Here is a 25,385-nt window from a genome sequence, read left to right as displayed (position 1 = left end):
AACAGAAGGGTGGTTGCTTTTATTCAACAAACCCAGTCCATTCTTATTCTCAGTAGAAGGGGAAAAGGAAGTTTCCCAGAAGCAAGGATTTTACCATAGTGTGAAGAAGAGATTAGCAGGTGGTTCTGGGGCCCAGTTAAGCTGGATTTATATTTTCACCTTTGAGTAATCCCAAGTCCTGGCTATGGTAGCTGCAATTATTTGGGTTCATCTTACGGTTGCTAGAAACTTCCTGCAACATACCTCTTCATTTCCAGCACAAAGTACGTACTTTGATGTACTACAACTGCTCCTACTTACTTTTCATCCTCCAAGAGTTTGCATTTATGTTTCCTCTTGAAAATATGGAAAACCCCCGGCATTATCAAAGTTAAAGGCTGAGGCAGTACAGACACATTTTCCTTGCATAGCCATGCAACCCTGTTATTGCATCCAATAACTCCTACTTCTCCTGCCAGGAAAAACAGCTTTTCCTGACCTTTATTACCTCACAGACCTAAACAAGTATTTGCTTCTATAAGGATACCATTAAACAGTTCATTAAAGTCGCCGTTACAACACGATGTATTGACAATTATGAGCTGAATCAGGCACCACAATTGCTCAGGTCCCACACAAAACCTCATTTTTCCTGTGGAGACGCTGCCAGATTTGCTGCCTTACTTCCCATTTATAAATCTGTGCTTTCTTTGGGGTACCACCAGAAACAACCTCGTTACTCCCGTCTGGTTTGCTCTTGCTATAAGAATCCCATCAATTCTCTACCTTCCAGCAAATTTACGCTGCATCTGCTACGATATTAATTTCAGATGTCCACAGCACACACATTTCAATATGCTGCTATAGCTTTTGAGACTTCAAGCACAAGTAAAAAAATCTGCGTATTTGATCTTGGTCTGGTTGCTCGGCTGGTCTAATCAGAATAAAATCTTACTTCCCAAGGCACTTCTTCATTGTTTTCTACCTGAAGTTAATCAAATTCTACCCTATCCCTCTACAAGAAAGCCGAGATTCGATCATTTCCTCCCCAGAAGATGAATTCCCTCAAACTGCTCGTTTGTCAAAACCATTCATCCCTCAAGTTCCCTACAGATTTTTACTCTAAATGGCATTTTGGCTTAAGCAAAATCCATCTTAAACAGCAACTATTTAAAGAAGCCATGAAGCTCCACAAAAATCTGGAGGCACTGCTAAGCCTGTTATTTACCTCCTGGTTACTTTCACTTCTGTTTTATTTATGAAAACAGACTGAAATGAAAACATACCATGTTGAGTTTTTTCATAATATCAACTCACCATGCTGGTCAATGCACCTACCTGGCAATTTTGGACAAAAATTAAGAAAGAAAAGGCAGTTTCACCCTACTCTCTGGAAGCCTGAAGTATCCCAACGCATGACTAAAAGCCTGCTCAATTTTATCACCTTTTTCAGACTTTTTCCACTGGAGCACTGGCAGAGCTGCAGAGCCTGGAGCCATTCCTGCCATTTCAGGTCCCTCATCTCCTTTTTTTTAGGGTAGTACTTGGATCAAGGAGCTCAGACAGGGTGCACAACTGAGAATCATGCACAGCTTTCCCTTTCCTTCCTTCCCTTTTCTTTCCCTTTCCCTTCTCTTCCCCTCCTCTCCTTTCCCTTCCTCTCCCCTCCCCTCCTCTCCTTTCCCTTTCTTTCCCCTCCACTCCCCTCCCTTCCCCTCCCCTCCTCTCCTTTCCCTTTCTATCCCCTCCTCTCCTTTCCTTTCCCTTTACCTTCCTCTCCTTTCCTTTCCCTTTCCCTCCTTTCCTCTTCCTTTCCCTTTCCCTCCTTTCCTCTTCCTTTCCCTTCCTTCCCTTCCATTTCCCCTCCCCTCCTCTCCTTTCCATTCCCTTTCTTTCCCCTCCTCTCCTCTCCTTTCCTTTCCTTCCATTCCCTTCCTTCCCCCTCCTCTCCTCTCCTTTCCCTTCCTTACCCCTCCTCACCTCTTCCTTTCCTTTCCCTTCCCTTTCCAATTCCACTATCTTTTACCATGTCACAAAGCCCAAATCTTTTCACCAAATACACTTTGGCGACGTGGCTCTTTCCACAGCAGCCTCCTCACTGGTATTTGAGAGTTCCTTTTGGCAGCAGTTTTGGAGATCAGGCGGGTAATGGCTCGTGCCGGTGTGCTCTGCACCCAACGATAACGAAGCACCTCTCAATTTGTTGGAAAAATATTTACCAGATGAATATTAGCGGATGACAGCTTCAAATAAAAGAATTCTTAGTTCTCAGGGACCGATGGGGAGGTCAGGGCGGGGAACACTCTCAGGCTTGATCCCAAATCGCTGCGCCGCAACCAGCCGCTCCGTTTTCCCTAACAACAGGGGGTTAGCAAAGAAGCTTGCAAATCAAAAGCTAATCAGGAAACGGAGCCAGCTTTTAGAACAACATTAAACAGCAGGAATTCTTCCCCGCTGGCATGGGGCCTGAGCTTGGGCTGCCCCTTCACCTCGCAATCCTCTGACACCGCTGGCTCCGTACTGGCACTTACTGAGAGCTTGGTCACTGCCCCCAGCAGCACAGACAGCAGCTCCACAGTTATTATTCTCACAAACACAACTTTAAATGATATTGAAATCCTGTGATAGAGAACATCCTCTGTCTTCCCTCCTATTAACACTCCCATGCTCCTACCGGGAAAAAACATACTTCATACTGGATCCAATTAAGATGCAATCAATTTTAACTGGATGTGTTCTGAGGAGGCATAAATATTTCTCATAAAGGAAGTTAGTAAATTTGATTGATATAGATTAATATGGAGAAAGTGAATTTATGATGAACAACTGGAAACTAGCGTTGTCCTTGCAAGCATGAGATAATACCAAAGGTCTCTTGGCCTTCAAGTGCAAACAAATCCAAGAGGAAGAGGAGTTTCTCCAACACTTGGCACCGCAGAAGTTACCGGCTGTGTGCTAACAGCTTGCTTGCATTTCCCTGCTAAGGACCTGTCAACTTCAGCTTTCAAAATACAGCTCTTCAGTTGGAAAATGTTCTATTTTGGATTTATGTCTTTGCATCACATTTCAGTCCAAGTCCTCTTTCTGCTTTGTTTCCCCATCATTATTATTAACTTCCTATAAATCGATGAATGCCTTTTTTTATTTACCAGCATTAATACTCCCCTCAGTGCTTATGAACATATCTTCCTTTCTATTTTGGCTTCTCAACTATTGCTCATTTGGCCTATAAGCAAGACCACAATCGAGAATCCACTAACCTAAATCAGGAGTTTTTACGTGTCTCTGGCTGGAAATGAACTGCACGAGCACCACAGGACACAGACCAGTTTCTGGCCATTAACCACTACATTTCAGTACATGTTGTCCCATGTACAGCCACACACCAAACAGGTCTAAAAAAACTTCTAAAGAGGATGACTAACATCAGGATCACAAAGACATTTAGTACCAGAAGACAAGGCATTTTTAGAACTTTTCTCCTTAGCAAGATGAAAATCTGCCACCACCTTCAAAAGAAATCTGAGTCTCTCCCATCACGCCGGCTGATGATAGAACGATGAAGAATGTCGCTTCCAAAGGAACAAAAGGGAGAAAAGGCACAAACCCCACAAATACACACACATTAGGGTGAGCAGCTCTAGTTGCAATGAGTATTTTCTGTCAAGTGAGATGAAGCAAGGCCTTATAGGGAACGATGCCCATCCCAGTCATGTTTTCATCCTACGGACTGGGCAGTCTTACCCACCCGCTCCACCGGGTTACATCTCTCTGATTCATTTGGGCAACAACAATCCCGCTATCTGCCCTCGGCTGCTTCTGAAGTCGGCAGAGATCTCGTCCATACGGGCAGTGGTGTCCGTGTCGCACTACATCTATTTATTTACCTTTCCCAAGCTTTTGGCCTGTCATCTCCTCTCTGTACTTCAAGAATCTCAAGATTTTTAATATACGTTGCTATTGATTTTTCCCCACACTTCTAACCATCTCCATTTCTAATTCAGCTTTACCTTTCAGTGACAAGAGATGACCAGAAAGAGGACAGGGCTGTCACACCTGGTTGGCTGCCTTGGCCTCCCTTTTGGTGCCAGACTTGTGTTTTCATCTCACTTGAGAGGACAGCGCGACTCTTTGAACCCTTTGTCAATCTACTGCTAAGGTTTGCCTATCTCAGTCGTTATACTGTCCACAAAAAGGCGTTACAAGGGCAAATTTAAGTGACTTAAGATAGGCACAAGATGCTTTACTTTGCCACAAAATTCACATGCCAAACAAATGACCTTAACCTGAAAATTTAATTTACCCTAACCTTTAAATCCAAGTAGTAAGGTGGGGAAGTTCCTGCTCCAGCAGCAGCCACTGATCAAACATCTATCGATGGGAAAGGGAGCGACTGGAAATCAGAAGAAACTCAGCGCTTTTAGGCAACGTGTGGGCCTTGACATACCACCACGCTTTTGCTGGTGAGGTAAAACACGTTTAATCTGAGTTAATATCAACATATGAACTTGCGCCAATGCACAACATCAGCAAACCTTTACAAATTGTGGTAGCGCAGCAGGCGCAGCCTTCCCTCAGGTACCGGTAATCAACAGCAGAGTAACGGACACCTCTCATCAAAACAGTAAGATGGATTTTCCACTCACTTTTGAGAGGTTACACAGGCATGCAGCCCTAAAGGTTCAATACCCTTCAAGGCAGCAATCAGAAAACAGAATAAAAGCAAAAATCAAGTGGCATCAGGCAAAGCAGACAAAGCAAAACACTCCAGCAAACGGAATCAATTGAATGCTAATGGAGGTGAAGAAACTAATGGGAGACTGAGGGAGCGCTTCACAACATCCGGGAGAACTCTGCACCCAACCAAGCTCAGCCTCCGAAAGCAGCTTTGAGATCTTGTGTTATGTTTGATAGAGAGCAAAACATTTGAACCTGGTGCTTAATGTCTGTCTGCGGGACAGAAAACTCAAAAGCATTTATTAAATATACAACTGGTTTTTAGTAGTAAAAAGGTGAGTTAGTCACAAGATGCTGACGAAACACTATTTACATTTTAAGAGAGGGCAATGTCAAAGCAATTCCGGCACTTTTCTGCCTCTGTTCCCAGCGTGTGGAGGCATTTCAGAAGAGCCAGCCCAGCACTCCTGTCACTGGGCAATAGTGTGAAACACAGGGATGCAAACCTTGCACCGCTCTTTAAACCAGCAAACACAGACGTCAGCTCAATGTTGATCCCAGGAAAAAACACCGCTACAGCAATATAATTACACCTCTTACCGTGGGCTTATGGAGAACACTAATAACTAACTTTGTATTATTTTTAGCTCAATCGCAAGCCTTGAAAAAGGGAATGCGACTTACTAAGTCGAAATTTCCATGGCCTCATACCACCTAAGCTGATTACGAAACTACGAAAATAAACGGGATGAAAGTTAAATGGATTAAGAGCTAGTCAGCCGAGAGCTCTCAAAATGCAACGAGGAGGAAGCTGCTGCATGAGCCACAAGTAAACACAGAGCTCCGGGTCTTTTTGGAAATTCAGTGCGTCCTGAGTAGGACGGGTTGGTCACCACACCACCCCGGTGCTGCAGAGCCCCTTCGGTACCTCTTTCCTTTGGAGATGGGAGAGTTGCAGACTTGGAGCAGCCTCAGGCCCATTTGCCCTCCAGTAGCCTCCTGCCCTCACTGCTGGAGGCAGGACATAGTCCTTCCGTAACCATGGGGACAGTGACAATGACAATGCCAGCAGGTTCCGTTACCACGGCATCTGGTGTTAGCACGGCCAAGCGGTACCAATGGGTCCGGAGTCCTGGCATCCCTAACTCACAGAATGAAATTAATCTGAGCCTTTCAAAAGGAGACAGAGAGAAGGGAGGATCAATGACCAAATCAGAGAACCTCTGGCATCTTAAGAAATGCTTTAAACCCCCAATTCCATCAAGCAGAGACTGAGGACTGACCTGGATCAGACTTGTGTTGCATTAAGGCATCAGAAACCACTTCCACCGTGGAGAACAGTCTACCAAGACTGGATTCTCACCATCACAACAAGGCAGGTTTATCTTCTTTTAGAAGAGAAATATTTAACTTGTCAAGCAATTTATCAAAAACGTGAAAGGACTGTTCATTAACAGAAGTGTTGTTATACGACGATCAGAAAAATAAAACTTGCGCTGCATACAGATATTCTCTGAGAGACAAGAAGGTTCAACAACTTTATAATCTATTCAGCCGGCTATAGCACTTTCTATTTTCCACTTCTCAGACTCATCCTCACACTCATCTCACAGTAAGGTTTACATTTTGACTTGAGCTGGAAGAGCGTTCTCTTTGCTAATACCCTGATGCCTTTGATGGGATGAAGCAGGAAAGGGTGCGAGGCTTAACTTGACTCCGCTGCTTCTTTCTTCTACTGTTCTAGGCAGTTAACCTGACAGATAGTAATCACGTACAAATAAATTGGACCGACATCTGGAACTCAAAATACATGGAGCTATTCCACAGTTGTCACATTGCTCATCCTGCTTAAGTGCTTATTAGAGCTCATAGAAACGGTACCAAAAGTTCCAAGGCTATGTCCAGCTGCAGAATGAAAAGGACAGTGCAAATCAGTACTCGAGTCAGAGTAAATATGTGTTTGCTATGTATTTTAATGTTTACCAATCCAGCACACACAAGATATGAAACACTTCACAAAGTAGAAGACAGCTAAAAGGAAGATAAGAAATAATAGCCTGGACCACTCCAACTTCTGTTAAAATTGGCTGCACAGAGAGTATTCTTTACCAGAGCTTTTGAACACCATTTGCAGGCCACAGAAACAGCACTCACTTCCGTCTTTTCTGTGACAAATGAAGAGTTATGCCACAAACACGCTAAAAAAGAAAACAGCCCTTGGTTATATGAAATAAAGGCATAAACTACGTTTCATCCAGAAGGAGCAGGTTTCCCACTTCTGATTCACACGTTTCTCCACAACCGCAGCAGCAGAACCCCTCCCGGCTCAGCCCAAGCGGGGCAGATCTTCCCTGGGCGCCGGGGAAGGACGTGAGGACCGGCCTGGCACATTTATCACCTTCTCATCCAGTTTCTCTTCCGACACCTGCCACACAAACATGACAGTTCGAGATATCTACATCTGACACCTACCAGGCACCTTTTCAGATATACAACTACCCAAGCTGAAAACAAACATAGATTTAACCACAGATTATAAAAGCAGCAACCACAAATGAGGCAGCATATTTTTCAAATTAAGGTATATTTTTTTCCCTCAACTACACCACACCCTATTTCAATAGTAACTTTCAACATACTGCCAGTTGGGCAAAATTGCCCATGAAATAAAGCAGCTACCGATTCCCATCTGTCTAGAGAATAAAGGATTAATGAAAGGAAACCTCTTATTCAATTTCAAAATAATGAGGCATCACTATGTAGCTGCTTCAGCTCTATCAAACTGAATTAACAGTTCATGGGTATAAAGCTATTTTTTTTCCTCATCTCCTCTAACGTTCATCTTTTTTCAATACAACTGATACCAACAATCCGAACACTTACAGCTTCACTCCTCGTAACCACCCTTGTCTGTTTACAAACAGCTAAAATTGGGCAGTAAAAGGTGCTTTTTATGTTCAGGTCTGAGCGGTCACCTGCGAGCTCTGGTGTCAGCACTGCTCCCCTTGACCTCAAAGGATTCAGCTGATTAACATGAGATAATTCTAATGGTATCCGTTGTTAAAACTACTTAAAACCCCCAGGTGATCCAGAGAAACTGTTGCATGAAGATGCTGAATTCCAGGAAAGCACGGCGGCTGTACCGAACCAGTTGTACAACCCACAGAAGGCATCTTTAATCTTATTATCTCACACTGAAAGGGCTGCAGTTCATGTAGTTTAGACAACTACTGTAAAACACGAGCAGGTAAAAACCCCATGCAGCAGTATTAACACGCAGCTTTACGTCCTCTCTATCCCTCCATGTTGACTGAGGCCCAATAAAGCGTATTTATTTTGAATTAACTATGGGAAACATGTCCCAACAATCCACCTCCCATGCTGGCATTTACTAGTGCTCAGGAACTGTTTGTAATCCTGTATTCCAGCTGCTCCTAATTATCATAGAAAGGCTGAAATCTTCACCTACTGTTTGATAAATAATGCATGAGATAGCTCGCAACAACAGGCAATAAAGATCATTTCCAGATCTTTGACATTTAATGTATAACAAGCAGTGGTCTGTAGGGACCAGAACAAAGCGTGTTCTCCACATACATTCTGCTCAAAGAAAGGTGTTTGTAAGTGCTTTTTACAGAGCTGCCGTGATCCTAAAGGTGGCTGAAAAACCTATGGTTTATAATGAGATTAACAAAAAAAACCCCCCGAAATAACAGAAAATAGTTACAACTAGTAACATATGGTATTCCAATGAGGAAAAAATAATCAACATCTCAACAGACTGAGAGCTTTGTAAGGATGGCTACTCTGTGCTCCTTATAGGCCTACATATTGCAGTCCACTGTTACCAGGCTTTTTACTTTTTTATATTTTATTTTAGATTTACTTCTTCTGGTTTTGTCTTTATCTTATGATAACTAGTTTCTCAACCCTGAAATCAATTAAAGTGCCTGGAGGGGCGTCTCGGAGCCCCTGTTGACTACAGGCCTACACTTCCAAAAGAAACGTTGCCTCGTGGCGCTTCAACAGGAGCTTTTAAAGCTCAAAAAAAAGCGCAGAACAAACTCCATAGGGTGGTCTTGCAAATTTGACACGTTAACACATTACGAGCTGATGATCCTGTCGTTGCTGGAGTTGTACTTGAAAGGGTTTTAGTAACGTGGAGTAGTTGTCCCCGAGCACCTCATGCCAAAAATGCAGGTGATCCCTGCCCAGTCGAAAATGCACATGCAGGTTGACAGAAAAATGCACGTGCCTTTGCACAAAGTCCAGTGTAATGTTAGTTAAATGTTGTTGGAAAATAAATATTTTCTTCTTTCAAGGCTTTTCTGCAAGGGCCTTGCTGTTCTTGCAGAAGAAGTAGGAGAAATAACTGTCAAGCGTGTTCCTTGATGGAAAAGCGAAGGCAAGGTCAAGAGGCTAATGGCTTCGAGGACTCTTCCCTTTAGATATATCAGCACTAGACATCCTAAACATCCTAAGGTCCTACTGAGAAACAACCTTTAAGTCGGTAAAGCAACCCTAACAGATGTTATAAATAAGACAAAAAACCCCAAATCCTTTATTAAGTATGTAAAGCCGAAACTGCTGACAAACGGACTTGTACTTATCCAATTCAGAAAACAAATCCAAAAAGCAAAACTCTTTCCCACAGAAAGGAAGGACAAGTGGGAGCACGTGAGTGCGTAGAACATCACATCACAAACATCAGCCATTTGGTCACTTCTCTTTCTGCCTTCAGTGGGCAGCTTCTTACTATCCGATTGAATTGCGTGAATCGTCTAACACAGCATTTAAAAATCTTGCAGAGCGCGCTGCCAGATAACAAACCCATTCTCTCCGAGTGCCCCTCCGCGTAGACAAAGCTTTCTGTCTCTTTGCTTATTGCTGTAAAGCTGTGCCTGTCATTGCCCAAGGAAGATGACGTGTGTCCTGGTTTTGTCAAAAACAAGTTTCTCTTCTAGTGAATTTGCCTGTGAGCTAAAGCTTCATATCAGCTGCATTTTCCTGGAGAACCCAGATACATGTTTTGGTGAACACAGCAATGGAATGCGAGGTTATTGATAAGCATGGATGGACATCTCGAGAGGGGCAACAGGAAACAGGTGACCAAGAAACTGACCAACTGTGTATAACATCCCATTCACCTGAATACTTCATATAAAAGTGGGAGATCGCAAGGAGCTCGTCCCTTCTCCTTTTCCCTTCTGCTTATGGCCGACATTAGGAGAGGACCTTGCGAGTCGTCCCTGTGAACTGAGGCCCAGTGACAGACTGAATCCAGCTCCGGTTGGCTGCAGAGTCCAGTCCAGGACTTCGGGTGCCGGCTCTGCAGTTGCTGGGACTTTCAGGATTGGTTTTGTGTATTTTGTATTATTTTCTCTATTCTTATCAGTAGCATTAGTAAAACATTTTTAATTTTCCCAGCTCTCTTCTCTCTGTCCCTCTTTCCCTCCCAATCACCTGTCCTGAGTGGGAAGGGGGGAGAGGAGGTTAACAACACATCTGCCAGGGTTTTATTGTCACCCCGCAATCTAGACCCTCAACAACGTGCAATGCAGAGAAGAAATACAGAACAAGAGGGACCATCTTTGGTAAAAATATACTGATACGGTGAGTAGATGCTTCTGGAGATAGGCAAGCTTCAGCTTTCAAACCTCAGAGTGGAGAAAACTATTTGGAATTAAGCTATGTTGCAAAAACCTGGAACAGGCTCCACAGTCAGATCTCAGCCACGGACAACAATAATTCATAAAGGTGGCCTGACTGGGAGGATGAAGGTTTGCCTAAAAGCTCTTGCAGACAGATGATTTCCAGCCACTAGGATTGGCAGGAGAATTTTATATTAAAAGACCCGAGGAGGATAAGTTCTGACACTTCTGAATACAGCTTATTAATAACGCTGTTTGATATCCTAAGTTGCAAAGCAGCACAAAAGCAAACCGGCATCTGCCGAGTTCCCCCGCGCGCAGGCGGCGTGAACAAGATGTTCCTGCAGCCAATCATTTCAGGTTTCTTACGGAAAGCACCGGATGAAATTGCGTCTCACACCGAGCAGGAGAACAACTAGACGTGGGGGTTCTTGCTGCCATCGCTAAAAACGCCTGGGCCCAAACCAGATCTCCGACAAATCCCGTCTGATCCTCCTCCCTCCAACAGCACCGGGGCTGTTGCTTCTGCAGCTCTTTTCTCGCTCATCCACAACTGTGCATGTAACCCGACTGCTTTTAAACTAGAATTTCTGTTCTAGAAAGCTGTAAGATTAACGTCACATGTGGTACGGAGCAGCGCATTCATTTTACCTAGATTGTATTTCCTGGCATGCTTTTACTTTTTCTCATGTACTGTTGAAATCAGGTCTTGAAAAATTTCTGTTCCTTAAAATAGCAGACTGTATTTGTTGTTGTTCAGCCAAGACATATAGCAATATATTTTCCAATCATATATTATTGCCAAGCTTGAAAGATTTATTAAAATCCTCATCATCTCGCCTGCCATTTCACATGTCAGCTGTTTCCCTAAAATCACCCTCTTTCCCTCCTGGTCCTCCGGTGTGGGGGACAGAGAGCCCCCCAACTCTGCCCAACTGAAATGCAGCCCCTTCCATCGCCTCCTCCATCTCAACACACACCAAGGGCACGTTTAGGTTTGAGCCAGTATCTAAGACCACCTGTAATCTCCACTCTCTCCCTCAAGCACAGCCATCCCACTTCATCTATACTTTTTCTTCTCGTTGTTGAAAAAGAAGTCAAGTCCAGTCAAGTAGATTTTGCCAGCTTTCTCTTCCTGATGTCCTGATCAAAGCCTTCGCTCTTGATTGAGCCCTTTCTCCATTTCCCATCTAGATCCCAAGTGTTTTGCAAAAAATCTCATTCACCTAGCCAGCTCATTTTTAGCATCTTCATAAAATCAGATGGTATTTACTTTCTACAACAGCATTATTTAAACTGGAAAAAATATTAAAAGCATAGAGATTAAATAGTGACCTATGAATTCAGTTGAAGAGCTATAGTGACATTCATAATCCTGAACCCTTTCAAATACCAGCTTTTCCTCCGCTGTGAGAAAGAAGATCCCCGACACTGAGCTCTGCTGGTCTCCTCCCTTTGGACGTTGTATTTTACTATCCAATTCAAATAAACTAAAACGTCCTGAATTACAAATTATTTTTGCCTGGAGGTTGCTGGCACCAGATACGCACAGCATGTGTTGTTCTTAATCTCATATGAATGCCCTCCATTAATACAGCAAACACCCCAAATATGTAGAAAAATATGCACATAGAGGGCTCAGGTTCTAGACTAACTCCCCAAAGCTTTTCTAAGCAGTGTTAAATGAATAAATAAGATCACGAGCAAAATGTTCAGAACTTCAACTCTCAACTATGTCAGGAGTTAAAAGATGATCTGCTCTGACTTGTAATGATGGGCAAAGATGAATCATTTCCAATTGTAATGCACACTGTTAACTTCTCTGGATGTCCCCAAAATGTTGATAGGCACAAGGTGTGTGTTATTCCAAGCTACAGCTACCCTGGTCATTTAACATATTGAAATCTCATCTCTCTCAATAACACCTTCATCCAGAGATTTTCATGCAAGCTTAGATAAAAGAGGAGCTACTGTATTGAGTGATATTTACAGAAACTCAAGTTTTCTATGGCGCAATATTGTACCAATTCCAATCTTAACAAATTGGGAACAATGAGGAGGAAAAAATGAATGTGACTTCCTAACAGCTGTTGGTAAAAGAGGAAAGTAAACAGCAATCAGACTGAGCAGACAAGCTCATCCATTTTTCTTTTCCTTAATAATCAACATAGGAGACTGTAGAATGTTATGCCCTCAAAAGATGCAAGCAATTAAAATAAATTTGCATTACAAACAAACCATCGTGCTTGCTAATAAGGCAGTTTTTAGGGTATGCCCAGAATCAGAAAATAACCAAGTTTTGAAGGGATTGCTGGAGGTCGTAGAGTCCAAGCCTCTGTTCAAAATCAGTATTTTCTGTTAAACTGAAAGTTAAAGCTGTAACTTATCCATAGGTTAGTAAAAATAAATAAAATACAATAAATAAAAGAAATCTGGTCCAGAAAGTTAATTCCCAGCAGCACATCCCTGCGGTTCACATCCCATCAACCAAACAAGCTTCCAAATCTCCTACTCAAGAAAAGGTCCAATGATAAAAGAAATAACAAATATTCTTCGCAAGGCTGAGTGTAAGAAAGACGTTCATCTCTTAAAACACGGTAGCCACTGGATTCCATTGAAAAAGGGATCAAATCCTGTTTGGAAATATGCCCAATATGGCATTGCAAAGAACAAATCCACAAAGAAAATATTTAGAAGTAGAAAGAGTAAAGAAATGCCGAGAGAAACTGGAGTACTAGCATGCATTCAGTTTCTTCTTTCTTATCTGTATCTTTAAATGAATAACCCATATTTAATGCTTGCAGAGATTTGCATACGTATTTAGTAAAGAACCGTATCCTGAGCTTCGAAAGAACCGGCACCTCGGTAACACTCAGCTGGACCCAACCTAGCAAAGGATGCGCTGCCCTCCACAATCGTGGCTGCTGTGGCTCACACGAGTGGCCCCTCTGGGCAGAGGACACAGCGATAGGGAAGAGCAAAGCCACACGAAACATTGACGTACTTAGAGCATTTTGGGCAAGGAAACAAGGAAATGAAGCTGAATGAACCGCTCGGAGAAAGAAGTCGTAAAGAATCGGTACTGCGAGGTGAAACCCACTCCATGTTTCTTTGAGAAATTTCATCCTGGAATTTCTGCTTTGAAATTTCTATTGCTTTGAAGCAATATAATTAAATCACAGAATAATCAGATGAGGGAAAGATAGAAAAAAAGAAGACAAAAAAACAACCCTGGAAGCTCCATCAACACAATGCAAAAGGAAATCCAAGCGAGGGATGTGTAACCATCGCTGGTGAACTGAGTGGAGAGATTAAGGCAAAGCCCAGTGTGAATTCCCCAGGGGTCCATGGGGTGAGCAGAGTACAAAGTGACCTTTTGGAAAAAGACATAAGGAGCAACCCACAGGCTCCAAAACTATGGGAACCAGTAATTAAAACATATATATATATATATATATATATATATATATATATTAAATAAAGCGCTATCAAAACACACAGACACGCTTGAAAAGTTTGGTGGTTCCCTTGGCTGTCGGCTTCCTCGGGGATGCCCTTTTCCAAAACTATTTTAACTCTTCGTGCAAAAGATAATTTATCACAGAACTGCTCTTTTAAACTTCACCTTGTTGTGACAGTGACAAAATAATAGGCCCAATACAAATGCTCAGTAGTGCATTTCAGCAGCAACGTGTGCCAGATTTTTCATTGGTCTCATAAACCATCCCGAAAAATAAAACTTAATGCCTGCCAGCAGCCACGTATAATTATTCTTCTGAAAGAACTAATATACATTTGAGCTGATTTAGAACTTTGCATCAAATAATTATGTGAGGAAAAAATACTTATGCCCCCAAGCCTGACACTCTGGAGGAGTTTGGTGTCGTTTTGATGTTTTTATTCTGAACACATTGAGTATCGCAGGCACGGCCCCTCCACTATGGTCCCACAAATAACAATAACCCACCTGGCTTCTACACAGGGGCAACGAAAGACGGGTCTTAAAATAGCACAGGCTTACAACGAAAAACACAGAGTAAGAGCAGCAAATACTTGATCAGAAACCAGTAACGCTGACAAATGTGAAGGGAATAAAAGAGAATATTAGAGCTGGCTTGATTAACATGACTTTGAAAATGTAAAAGGACACAAAGAGTTCTCACGTGTGACCAGGTAACAAAAGAAATCAACACATATGAATTGTGTTTGAGCCAAGCAAAGCTTTGAAATCAAATAACTTCTTGAATTATGTTACTGTCATGAGCACTCCGCTGTGCAAAACAAGCAGTAACTTAAGCATTATTAGCGTTTTAGAGTTGGAATAAAGCTAAAATCGCTCATGTTTTCACAGCAACCTGCTTCAAAATGTGAGAATGTGAGGGACAAAAATGTACTTTGGGTTGAAAAGACACATAACTGTACAGCAAGAGCAAAGTAAAATAAGGCAGCTGGGATGTGACCATTTACAAGCTTTATTTTTTTAAAGATACCTATTAACAAATATAGTTTCTGCTAAATGATGTTGGCTCTCCATATTTAAGTATTTTGGATGCATAAAACTAGACCAAAACTCCCTGTACATTTTGAAGGCCTCTCATAAGGATTCCTGCAAATAAGAGATAGTAAAATAGTTTAAGAGGCACTGAATACCTTACCTGCCTTTACTACCATGGAAACAAGATTTGAAACCAACTGCTCAAATTAATATTTTAAGAAACTTCTTATATGCAACAAAAATATGTCTTTTTGTAGATCAGAGAGAATTTTTACTGCAGCTCTGCAACAGCCAGATCATTTTCTTCCTTCAAATAAGTTACCTGGGGTAGGTGGGGAAGCAAGCTCGGAATAAAACAGATTCCAAAAAATTATGAAGAATCCTAATTAAAATGTCTCAAGCCACCACCAGAATTTGAGCACACGGATCACTTCAGCTTCACCAAATGAACACTTACTGGGGAGTGAGAGTATTTCTTGGTGGTATAAGCACAAAGAGGATGTAACGCCTGCAGCTTCTTCCCAGTCCAAACGCATCTTGGTTCACATGGATGGGAAACAATCAGCTTAACAGTGGATTAATTGTAAATACTGCAATTCAAAAGTATACAGAAATTAGTAACATGCTATGAATATACACAGGTCTGAGTGGAACAAGAGGTAAATTTTGTGGGACCTGAGTCGTTCCGCTCAACAGGGCCCGAGTGGGTATGAACAGATGATTCCGGGATCAGAGCAGAGGTTCTGGGAACTGGAGCATGGGCCCAATGCAGAGCTGCCAGGAGCTGGATGAAGAAGGGAAGGATTCTGAGCTGCAGGGTAGGAACCCTGTCATTTGACAGCACCACACCTAAAAGGCCATTCCCCAAAAGGCAAAAGATCCATTCAGTCAGACATCAGAGGAGCTCTGAGCTCTCCTACATCTATGAACCCCTATTCCTGCTTTGAACTCCGTTTTGTACTTACGTGAAACTCAGCAAAAATATTTCTCCCCCCGTCCCTTTGCTACCAGATGTTTAAAAGTATTCCTGGCTCTGCCACGAGTTTGTCTTGGCACCCATGTAAATGCCACCAATTCCCACTTCAGGGCAAGACAGTCGCTTATGGGAAGCGGCGGCAGAGAACACAAGACGAGAGCAGCCGCCGTGCTGGCGGGTGGTGTGACAGTAACAAATGCCCATTACCGTGACAGGGACACGCTCCGGGGAGGAGATTTTCTTCCAGATAAGCAGCATGCAACATGTAAATCATGTTTCCACAAGTGGAAAGGTTTCAAAAAAGGAGAAGCTGGCAAGATTTGCAAGTTGTGCCAGTAAAAGCAGTGTCACTCGGTGAAAGTAAGATGCAGCAATATTTACATGCACTGTCTCACTTCTTGGGCTGAGCCATGCATGGTAGTCCTGCTTCTGGATAGATTTTCACAGTACTCACTCCCAGCCACAGCAAAAGGCCATGAAATACGCAGATCAACACCTAGTCTGTGCTAACCCTATTCTGATTTCAAAACCATGCCGCAGGAAGAAACTCTCCCGATGTTTTCAATGCACTGTGAACAAGGGTTTCAAAACCACTTTGTTCCAAAGTTCGCTGGTACCCCCCTCTTTGCTTGCAAGGAATAAAAAATAATAATAATAAAAGAAATCAAGCTCTCTGTTAATCTCCGGTGTGTGTGTGTGTGAGTTAATAAACAGGAACTCCGAAGTAAAGCGATACCAAAACACAACAGTTCTGCAATTGCTACCAGAGGATTGATCACAGCAGCCACCTCCCGCTTCCTGGAAGGAAACTGATGTTAAGCAGGTTTAAAATGTATTAAATACTCCTATTTTTGCACTGCTTTACTGGAACTGTGAAGAAGACGACAGGTAAAGAATATTGCTGGTAAAATGACATTCAGTGTTTCAAAATTGTATGAAAGAAATTGCCAAAATATTCGGTTCTTTGTCTGCAAACTGGCAGCCTGGGCATATAATGGATCGAGTAGTATAACTTGAATGATTTATTCTGAATACTCAAACTGTCAAAGATGAGCTGCTCCGAAAATTTCAGATCACTCTGAGGAAGATTTCCACTAAACCAGTTAATCTCAAATCCACTTTGAAAAGGCCGCGGCATTACAGAGCATCATCGTTACGCACAAACACTGCACCTACCACACAATGGAGTTCGAGTCCCAGTTTTTGGCATTTTAAACATCAGTATGAGGGAAGACCTGTGTTATTGCCTGATCTGCTAATTACTCCTACAGTACAGAAGTATTTCAAATAATTCCAACTCTGTCACTTACTAACTGTATTTTCTAAAGGGATGACTTCTTTTCTCCCCTTCTTCCACCCAACATTATTTCCTGCTTTTTAGTATTTTCATTTTTTCTTAAAAGACATAATTTTTAAAAAAAGCAGTGAAAAAAGAGAATTGTGGAGATCTTGAGCAAAAGCTGTGCTTACATCCCAGCCATTATTGCTGTCTGTGCTCATGAATAGAAGTGGAATAATAAGCTCAGCCATTTTACAGCTTCTTTAGTCTTTACACATTTGTCCTCCACGAAAAATATGTGAGCGTGAATTTAAATCTATGGTATAAAAACACCATTAGCCACCAAATTGATTCACGACTTTTTGACGAAATCATTAACACCAAAATCCTAAGAACGTACAACTTCAGAATAGAAATGAACAAATGGGTTCAAATGAAACAAAAATAATTTCCATACATTTAGGCCTCTTTTCCCATCTCATGAATTTATTAACTAAATCAAGTTCTCAGCTATGAAGTGATACTCTCCTGCACCAGTTTACATTTTGATTTAAACAGCAAGTTAAGCACCAACACGTCTGAGGCAGCTGCTAACATGAAGAACAGGAGGAAAACCACAAGTTAGAACAAAAAATATTCCATTTTCTATCTTGTTGAAGACATTTATGAGCTAAGAGCATTTTCTAACTTCTAGTTCTTGCACTGAGCCCTTTCTATCTGCTCAATTCTAAGCCTTCTCACCTGCCAAGAACAACAGCTATGCTCTTCCAGGCAATTTAGCCTCTCCTGAAACATAAATTTGTTATGCTCTGATAATATTCTTATTGTTGCATTTGATAATGGTTCTTGGGACAGCTGATTAAAACCAAATAAGCCTTGCTCTTAATGAGCTGTATCCCTGAATATTAAAGGAGGAAATTTTGCTGTCTGGCAACCAAGTATGCAAAATCATGACAGAAAAAGCGGAATAGTCTAAAAATACGTTATTAACCTGTGGCACACTACTCAATTTTCCCCCATCATGGAGAAAATTGAGGACACAGAGCATTCTGTGATGTGGTAAATTCAGTCTCTGGTCCTGAGCAGCAGCCATGTGGCATGCACAAATCAGTGCAAATCCACTCCTCTGCTTAGAGTCGCTCCAAAATGTTCTGAAAGGGTAACTTCTTCTAACAGAATTTACTTAATCTGCAATCCTCAGCCAACAAGCACCTCGACTTATTTAGGTGGTATCTGTACACTGAGAGCAATTAGTTCTACAATTAAAACAACCAGTGGTTTCGAAGCCAAGTTAATTGATCTCCTCTTTCCCTTGTACAGTAAGATAATATTGCATTTAAAGATTTATTTACCAGCTATGGTAACTTACGCTTTACCCTACATACAAGCAGCATATCACGTCTCCATTGCTATGGAAACCAGATTGCAGTTTGGTGAAAAAGAATCCTTTCCACAGCTGGTGAAAAACATTCATGAATTCTTCAGGCAGCTGTAAGGTTGTCTAAAGAGGTGAGAAATGTCTATGTGTGGACAGACAGGCACACAGACCATTGCATAACTGAGACTGGAAAGCGACTAAAGCGCTTCTGCCCTACAAACATCTCACATGAATGACCAACAACACCTACGCTAATAATTTGGGTTTTGCCCATTACAGAAATTAAACTGTTAAGTGCTCCCAAAGAAATAGTGCACCTAGTCTAAGTTAAATGTGAAGAGTCTGCAGCCTACTCTTACGAGGAAACTAAGAAAAATCAATGCAAAATTGTGGTATATTACAGCTTAGTTTCTTTTCCATTTTCACAACTACACAAACATGCCAGACTTGAGACACATTTTTCTCAATATCATTGGAAACAGTAAAACCAAGATGACTTTTCTTTCACAAAGCTACATCAAGCACTGTGCGGCTCTGTGGTCTTGTTCATCCTCAACTCACCATTTTTCTGAAACAGAAAAGTAAGAAAAGATGAGAGAGCCAGAAGCCTTCAGAAATGCTTTTCTCAATACACTTGTGTTAAGCCACAGCAGCTTCCCAAAGCAGAAAAGTGTTACTTTCCTAAATCCATTTTTCCCCTTAGCCAAAATTAAGGCAGCCAGAGTGGAATGAGCGCACGATCCACGCAGGAGATGGACAGCGGGACCCTTCATCTTTAAGGCTCATTAGTTCAATTCCAGCCCACACCAGTAGTCACTGAAAATTTTATTAAGTAATGGCTGTTCAGAAGACATCACACAGCTCATAGGAAATGTATTAGTGCACTTAAGACCGTCTCAGAAGAGAGGCTACGGACTTTACACCTCTAGAGACATTCTTCTTCAATCACTATCAATTGCCTCTGAAAAACGAGTTTAAATAGTTTGGTACAGCATGGAAATTTGCAGTGATGTTGCTGATGTGCTTTAGTAATCAGGTCACAGTATCACAGTATGTTTGGGATTGGAAGGGACCTCAAAAGATCATCTAGTCCAATCCCCCATTGCTCCAGGTCCATTGCTCCAGCATTACATTCAATTAAACTGAAAACAAATTCCTCCAATAGCACCACAAAAAAACCCAACCAAACAAAAAGAAAAACAAACCCAACCACAGCCTGGGTTCCTGCACATTTGTATCCTATTTTGCATTTAATTGTCCACCGCAGGGAGTCAGCGATGGGGATTTGTACAGTGAGGGCACTGAGATTGCTGCTGAGAGCGCAGGGGGTGAAAAGCTATAAAAATGATACCAAACCCACCTCCAGCCATGAAAGCTCCTTCCCACATATACCTGTGTTTGCAGAACAATATTTACCGATTTGCCTAGTATAGGCAAGAACGTCTAGAAGCGTTACCGTTAATGTGGTCTCAAGTACTATCACCCATTCAGTTAAACAACGGAAAAATGAAAACAATAATTCGTTTGTACCTTAAGAAATGTTAAGTTCACCCCTTCTAGGATTCTTCAACAGGAACACAACTGTGGATCTAACACACCTAAAGTACTTGACATAAGGACGTACTAATCCAGTGGTGGGAAACCATCAAATCCTCCCATCCGTGCTGATGTCTCCAGGAGATCCCTGAAGGTCAGCCATGCTGACTGCGTGTCTCACTCTGCTAACAAGGACGACTTATTTGGGCAAATACTTTTAATCTTGGTGTCCAAACTTTTTGTATATTAGGAATGATTCAACTCTGTGCGCTGAGAAGCAATGTTCAACACAGTGGAACTCCAGATACCCTTCTAAAGAGGAGGATTTTCTGTTTATTCATTGACCAGAACTCCAAGAATACATGCAGTGGATGAAATGAAGCGTCACACGGAGGTGTCATCCCTGCTATTATTTTGAGATCTTCATTCTAAAACCTTAGAAGAGACAGTCCAACATCAACAATACACCTTTGGAAGCTCCAGTGTAGTACGAAGAGTTAAAATACCCTCATTAGGTTTCATACTTTAGGTGATCTAGAGACATATATCTAACAACAAAAATAGATGGATTATTTCTCTTCATCTATTGGCAACTCTAATACAAAGCTGGATTGGGCATTTCAAGTGTTGTATAACATATACTCTGCTTACCATCCGAATGTCTAGCACTACAGCTTCTCTATCACTTTTAACAACTATATAATGCCAATTTTGAGATTGAATGGCAAACCACTAAAAACATCTTCTAATAAACTGTTCTAGTGAATTCACACACGGAGCAAAATACACTCACCCTGTTGATCCTGGCATCAATATCCAGGATTTTACTTCCAGGCTGCATGCTCTGTAACACAACAACGCTCTCAAAGTTATCAAAACCTGGTACTAAAACATTGTCTTGTCACAACACACTGCTCCAGCTGACCTTCCTTATTACCCCTCATGTCCTCTGCTTGTTCCCAGCTCACAATTTTTAAAAGGTTTTTTTGGTGGCGAAGCTGTTTTGCCTCATTTATAACCTGTTACGATTTAAACGGGTTCACGCACAGGACAGATGAAAGGCTACAAGAGATGAGCTCTGGTAACCAAACCATTTCTACCGAGTGTAACGGGTCGTTCTGTAAATGCACTGAGGTCCTGTGGCGAGGAATCAGCTCTGCCTGCTGCTTTTGCAAGTCGTTTCAAGCCGTAGCTGCAGCGTGAAATATGTAAGGAAATGGGCCGAGGGCAGTGTTGCAGAACACAGATGGGCACTGCGGCCAAAACCAAGTGTCACACAAATAAAGGGCACTCATTAGGATACAATAGTGGCTGCCTAAAAACCAAAACATCAGCATACTGGAAGAACACAACTAACAAATGCGTATTAATATTTTGCGACACCGTGTTACATGATGAGTCTTCTAACTCCCTGACAGATGGATGCATGTCCATGGACACAAGTTTCCAATTCAACAGAGACGAGAAAGGTTTAAGGACATTCCACTGCAGAGCAGGAGATCCAGTTACCTAACACGTATTGTGACTTACCGATGAGCTGTGTCCTTCCCATTAACTACAAGGCCAACTGAAGTTTCTACTGCCAATTCGACTTCTTTAATGGAGAGATAATGGTTCACAAGAATTCACAGCTAAACTAAATCATCGCAGACACATGCAAAGCTCTTAGGAAATTCACATCTCTCCCCACCATATTCAATTTAACCATCTTTCTTGCAGAGCTAGTAACACTTGAACAAAAATTTGGTGTTGTAGCAAACATCGAATCAAGCATTAACAAGCTGGGAAATAAATGTATTATGCCATTCAATTTGAAAGCTGAAAGCTTTTTATTTCTCTGCCTTTTTGTTTCTACTTCAAATGACTCTGTGGTCAGCATCCAACCTTAGTTTGGGCTGTTGGTCACCCCTCATTATCCAGACGTGTGCTGCTGGCATGTAAGAATAAAGTGCTATAAAACATGCCAGCACTACCCATGTATCATCAACAATACTCAGTGCCTTTACCAACAAGGTGCTACAGATACAATTATTTCATAAGCATCAAATCCTGAGACTCCTTCTATAGTAGACACATTGGAAAAAAGATAAAGGAAAAAACCCACAGAATTGCTCCAAGACCCTTGAAATACTTATTTAGGTACCATATATAACAAGGTATTGTAATGATAGTTGGCTAATATTGCAGCACAGATTACATACAGAAGTTCTGCTACTGAAGAGTAAGACCTATCACTCATGTTGTGATCACACACCATTTAAGCACCTTGAAAGAAAACAAAAAAGTGTGGCTATCTGTGTGTGTGGTTTTTGGCTTTCATTTGATATAAGTACATATCAACATGATATAGCTTTCTACTTCAATCAGTATCGCACTGCATAAGTTAAGTTTATGGCACTCAGGCTGCATTACCAAAAAAAAACCCAAAATAAAACAAAACAAAAACCAAAACAAACAAAATAACCAAAGCAACCGACCAGTAGGATCTGGACTGGGTTCACCATTTCATTCACCCATACATGAGCTATTGTGATCACATGCAGCACACAACTGTGCCTAGCTTACCAGGTTACAAAAATAACCACCACAAAATCCAGCTTATGAAGTTAAAATAAAAAAATAAAAATAAAAAAATTGCAAAATAAAATTCGGGAAAGAGAAGTAACTTTTTTTCAGGAATTACAGCCACCTGTCCAAAGCATTAACTCTGACAGGGTAAAGCACTTCATCGCATTACAGCATCCTGCATAAATGCAATGCTAGGACAACGGATCAACAATTTGAGAACTGTATGATATGACAGGAGACGCTCGTTTTCTTTTGAAATCTCCATGACTACACGCAAGCAAATTCTGTCATTTCAGAGGGGTCCATAACCTTACGTTATTAAACCTCAAGCAAAACAAGAAGCAACCTTCTAAAAGCTGCATGTGAGAGACAGAAGCCAGCAGCACTAACACTGCTAGCAAGCTGCAGAGAAAGGAGGATTCAGCTGTATCCTGTCACATCAAAACAAAGGCTGGCCACAACTTGGTCCCTTGGTAGCATCACACCGACATAAGAATTATGAAACAATAAGCTGGCATACTAGCAACAAGGGAGCTAAACTACTGTTGCTACAAGTAATCGTAGTCTAAATACCTGTTAAAACACATTCAAAGAGCTATCTATCTGGAGTCAAAGATCACAGTCATCACAGAGTATGATTTTCAGGAAGATATTGCATCTCTCAACATTTTTGGGTCGCTGTCGCCTTTCCCCATTTAATGGGTTCCCAGAGCCTGGTCCCGCAAGGTGAGGCCTTTGATTGTCCCTTCCAACCCAACCTATTTGATGATTTGACGAGGTGGACGCGGAGACACTGCTGACACACGAGTAGCCACCGCGGGGAAGGGAAAGGACAGCGCGGAGAACCGAGGGGCACTCACCGTTCCGACTTTCCTCATCGATGGGAACTATTGTGGCTGGAGGACCTGTTCTGGCCAATTTGCAATCTACAAAGATGAAAAGAGAAGTTATTTCTCGTTCCAGAAGAAAGATCTTGGGGTTTTTGTTGCTGTCTTTAAAACAAGTAAGCATAATCGGTATACTGAAGACAGGTATTCACTGAAACACGATGTTTGTATAAGCTACAACTGTTGGCTAAGTTACACTCACAGAGGATCAAAATCTGAGTTGTTTGCTTAACCCTTACTCAGATCAGCTTTATAAAGCAAGGGAGAACCTGATGACAGAGGATTTATAACACCCCAGATGCTGATCCATATTTAAAACAAATATGTAAACAGCAAAAACTGAACACGGTTTATTCTGTTATCTCTTACGTGAGCATTACTTCCCATGTAACGAGCACACATATTGAACTGAACCATCACCACATACCACCACGATACAGTTTGATGGCTACACTATGAACTTGCTCCTGTCTTACTCTAGAGATACTACCAGTGAAGAAATCCTTCAGGACAGAGATAATATGACGTTAATTTAACCCAAAGAAATAGCAAAGGAATGATTAAAAGGCATAAATCGTAATTGAAGCTTCACGACAGAAACAAACAGAATTTGAATTTAATTGCAACAAAAGGATCTAATCAGAGAGAGTGAACAGAATTTTAATAATGTTCTATGGAAAATAAAAACTAAAAACAGACGAGCAATGTTCAGGAAGTTACGTTTTGCCATCTTACCCTCATATTGCCAGTCTGGAGTCAAAAGTTTACAGTCATCAATGGAAGCAGAGCAGAATAACGAAAGAAAATAAGTAAGATTTTGTTGCTTTACTCAAAAGATATGTTCAAAGACAAAGCAGTACATGCAGAGCTTGCAAATGCATTGGCGCAGTCTTAAAATATATAAAAGCATATATACTACATGTGATGACTGTACATTAAACAGAAAAAAGTATTACCTCTTTAAAGCACACAGAAATAAAAGTTAATTAAGCAGCTCTTCTTGTTTTCAAAGACCCTTCCAGTCACACTGAAATGGTGTGATAAAAGGCCACCATTCTCCTTCCCAGTTCACCACAGACAACTGGATATGTGACTCTGCATTTTGAGGACATTTGGATGTTCCTCTGACCCTGGCCGTGGGGACGGCTACAGTCCATTTGTAAGAAACAACAGCTTCTAACTGGTTTCTAGCCAAGGAAAGAAATGCTGGAGTATCACTGTATTGAGTATTTTTTGAGACATCTAACCACTTTACACAAAAATCCCAACAGAAAATCATGGGTAAACTAAACACAAGGTAAGGTCAAATGCTATTTCCCAGCTGATGGTAAAAATCACACATCTGTTGACTTCAAAGGAATTGTGTAGCAGCTAATTACAGGCTGTAATTGCTCCAGACAAGACCTCTGAAGGTAGATCAAAACAGCAAAGCGTTAACTCGGATCTCCATGTAGGTAAAGCCTCTGAAGGACATTTTGGTGGCACAGGCAGCTACTCGAGCAACGGCCTGGCCGTGCAGCTGCTGACTTCAGTGGCAAGGCCGAACTTCCGAACATTCGTGATACACGGTCCGACCACACCTGAATTCACACTAACGGTAACAGTCACACTAACGGTAACAGTCACACTGCTGTTGCTTTTTCTGAAGGTGAAACACAGCGAGCTCGTGTGGGAATCCACGCACCCCCCTTGTAGTTCCATGAACCACTTGGTTCACTATCCTAAGCAGGCTAAATACATTTATTTACTGAATGGATTCTCAGGATTTGTTCCTTTTATTCTTATATGCTCTAGTTTGATAGATAAAACCAGAATATTTTCTGCTGATAATTGTAGAGCTTTTTGTTTTGAAGGTATTAACAGAACAAACAGATCATCTGAAAAACTACATCTTCCATTTCCTTGTGGTTTCCTACACACATACTCTAACCAATATTTACTTATCTACATGAAATAAGG

The 25,385-nt window shown here is 41.6% G+C and overlaps 1 protein-coding gene across 11 annotated transcripts in view; it reads right to left on the bottom strand.

Annotated features, from left to right (window-relative positions):
- PCDH15 (protocadherin related 15) overlaps positions 1-25,385 on the bottom strand; it is a 684,798-nt gene that overhangs the window by 249,085 nt on the left and 410,328 nt on the right. For 7 of the 11 annotated variants that reach the window (XM_071811575.1, XM_071811565.1, XM_071811564.1 and 4 more), the window contains 2 exons: positions 24,162-24,176; positions 23,400-23,465 (listed from right to left, as the gene is read on the bottom strand). In XM_071811575.1, the coding sequence (XP_071667676.1) occupies positions 23,400-23,465; positions 24,162-24,176 (81 nt within the window). The remainder of the gene's footprint in view (positions 1-23,399; positions 23,466-24,161; positions 24,177-25,385) is intronic. The other 4 variants (XM_071811571.1, XM_071811570.1, XM_071811573.1 and 1 more) reach the window with 1 other exon arrangement.

Source organism: Patagioenas fasciata, chromosome 8, assembly GCF_037038585.1.
Source record: "Patagioenas fasciata isolate bPatFas1 chromosome 8, bPatFas1.hap1, whole genome shotgun sequence".
Taxonomy (NCBI): Eukaryota; Metazoa; Chordata; class Aves; order Columbiformes; family Columbidae; genus Patagioenas; species Patagioenas fasciata.
The sequence above is the reverse complement of the archived record's forward strand: the minus strand, read 5'-3'. Positions and strand labels throughout refer to the sequence as shown.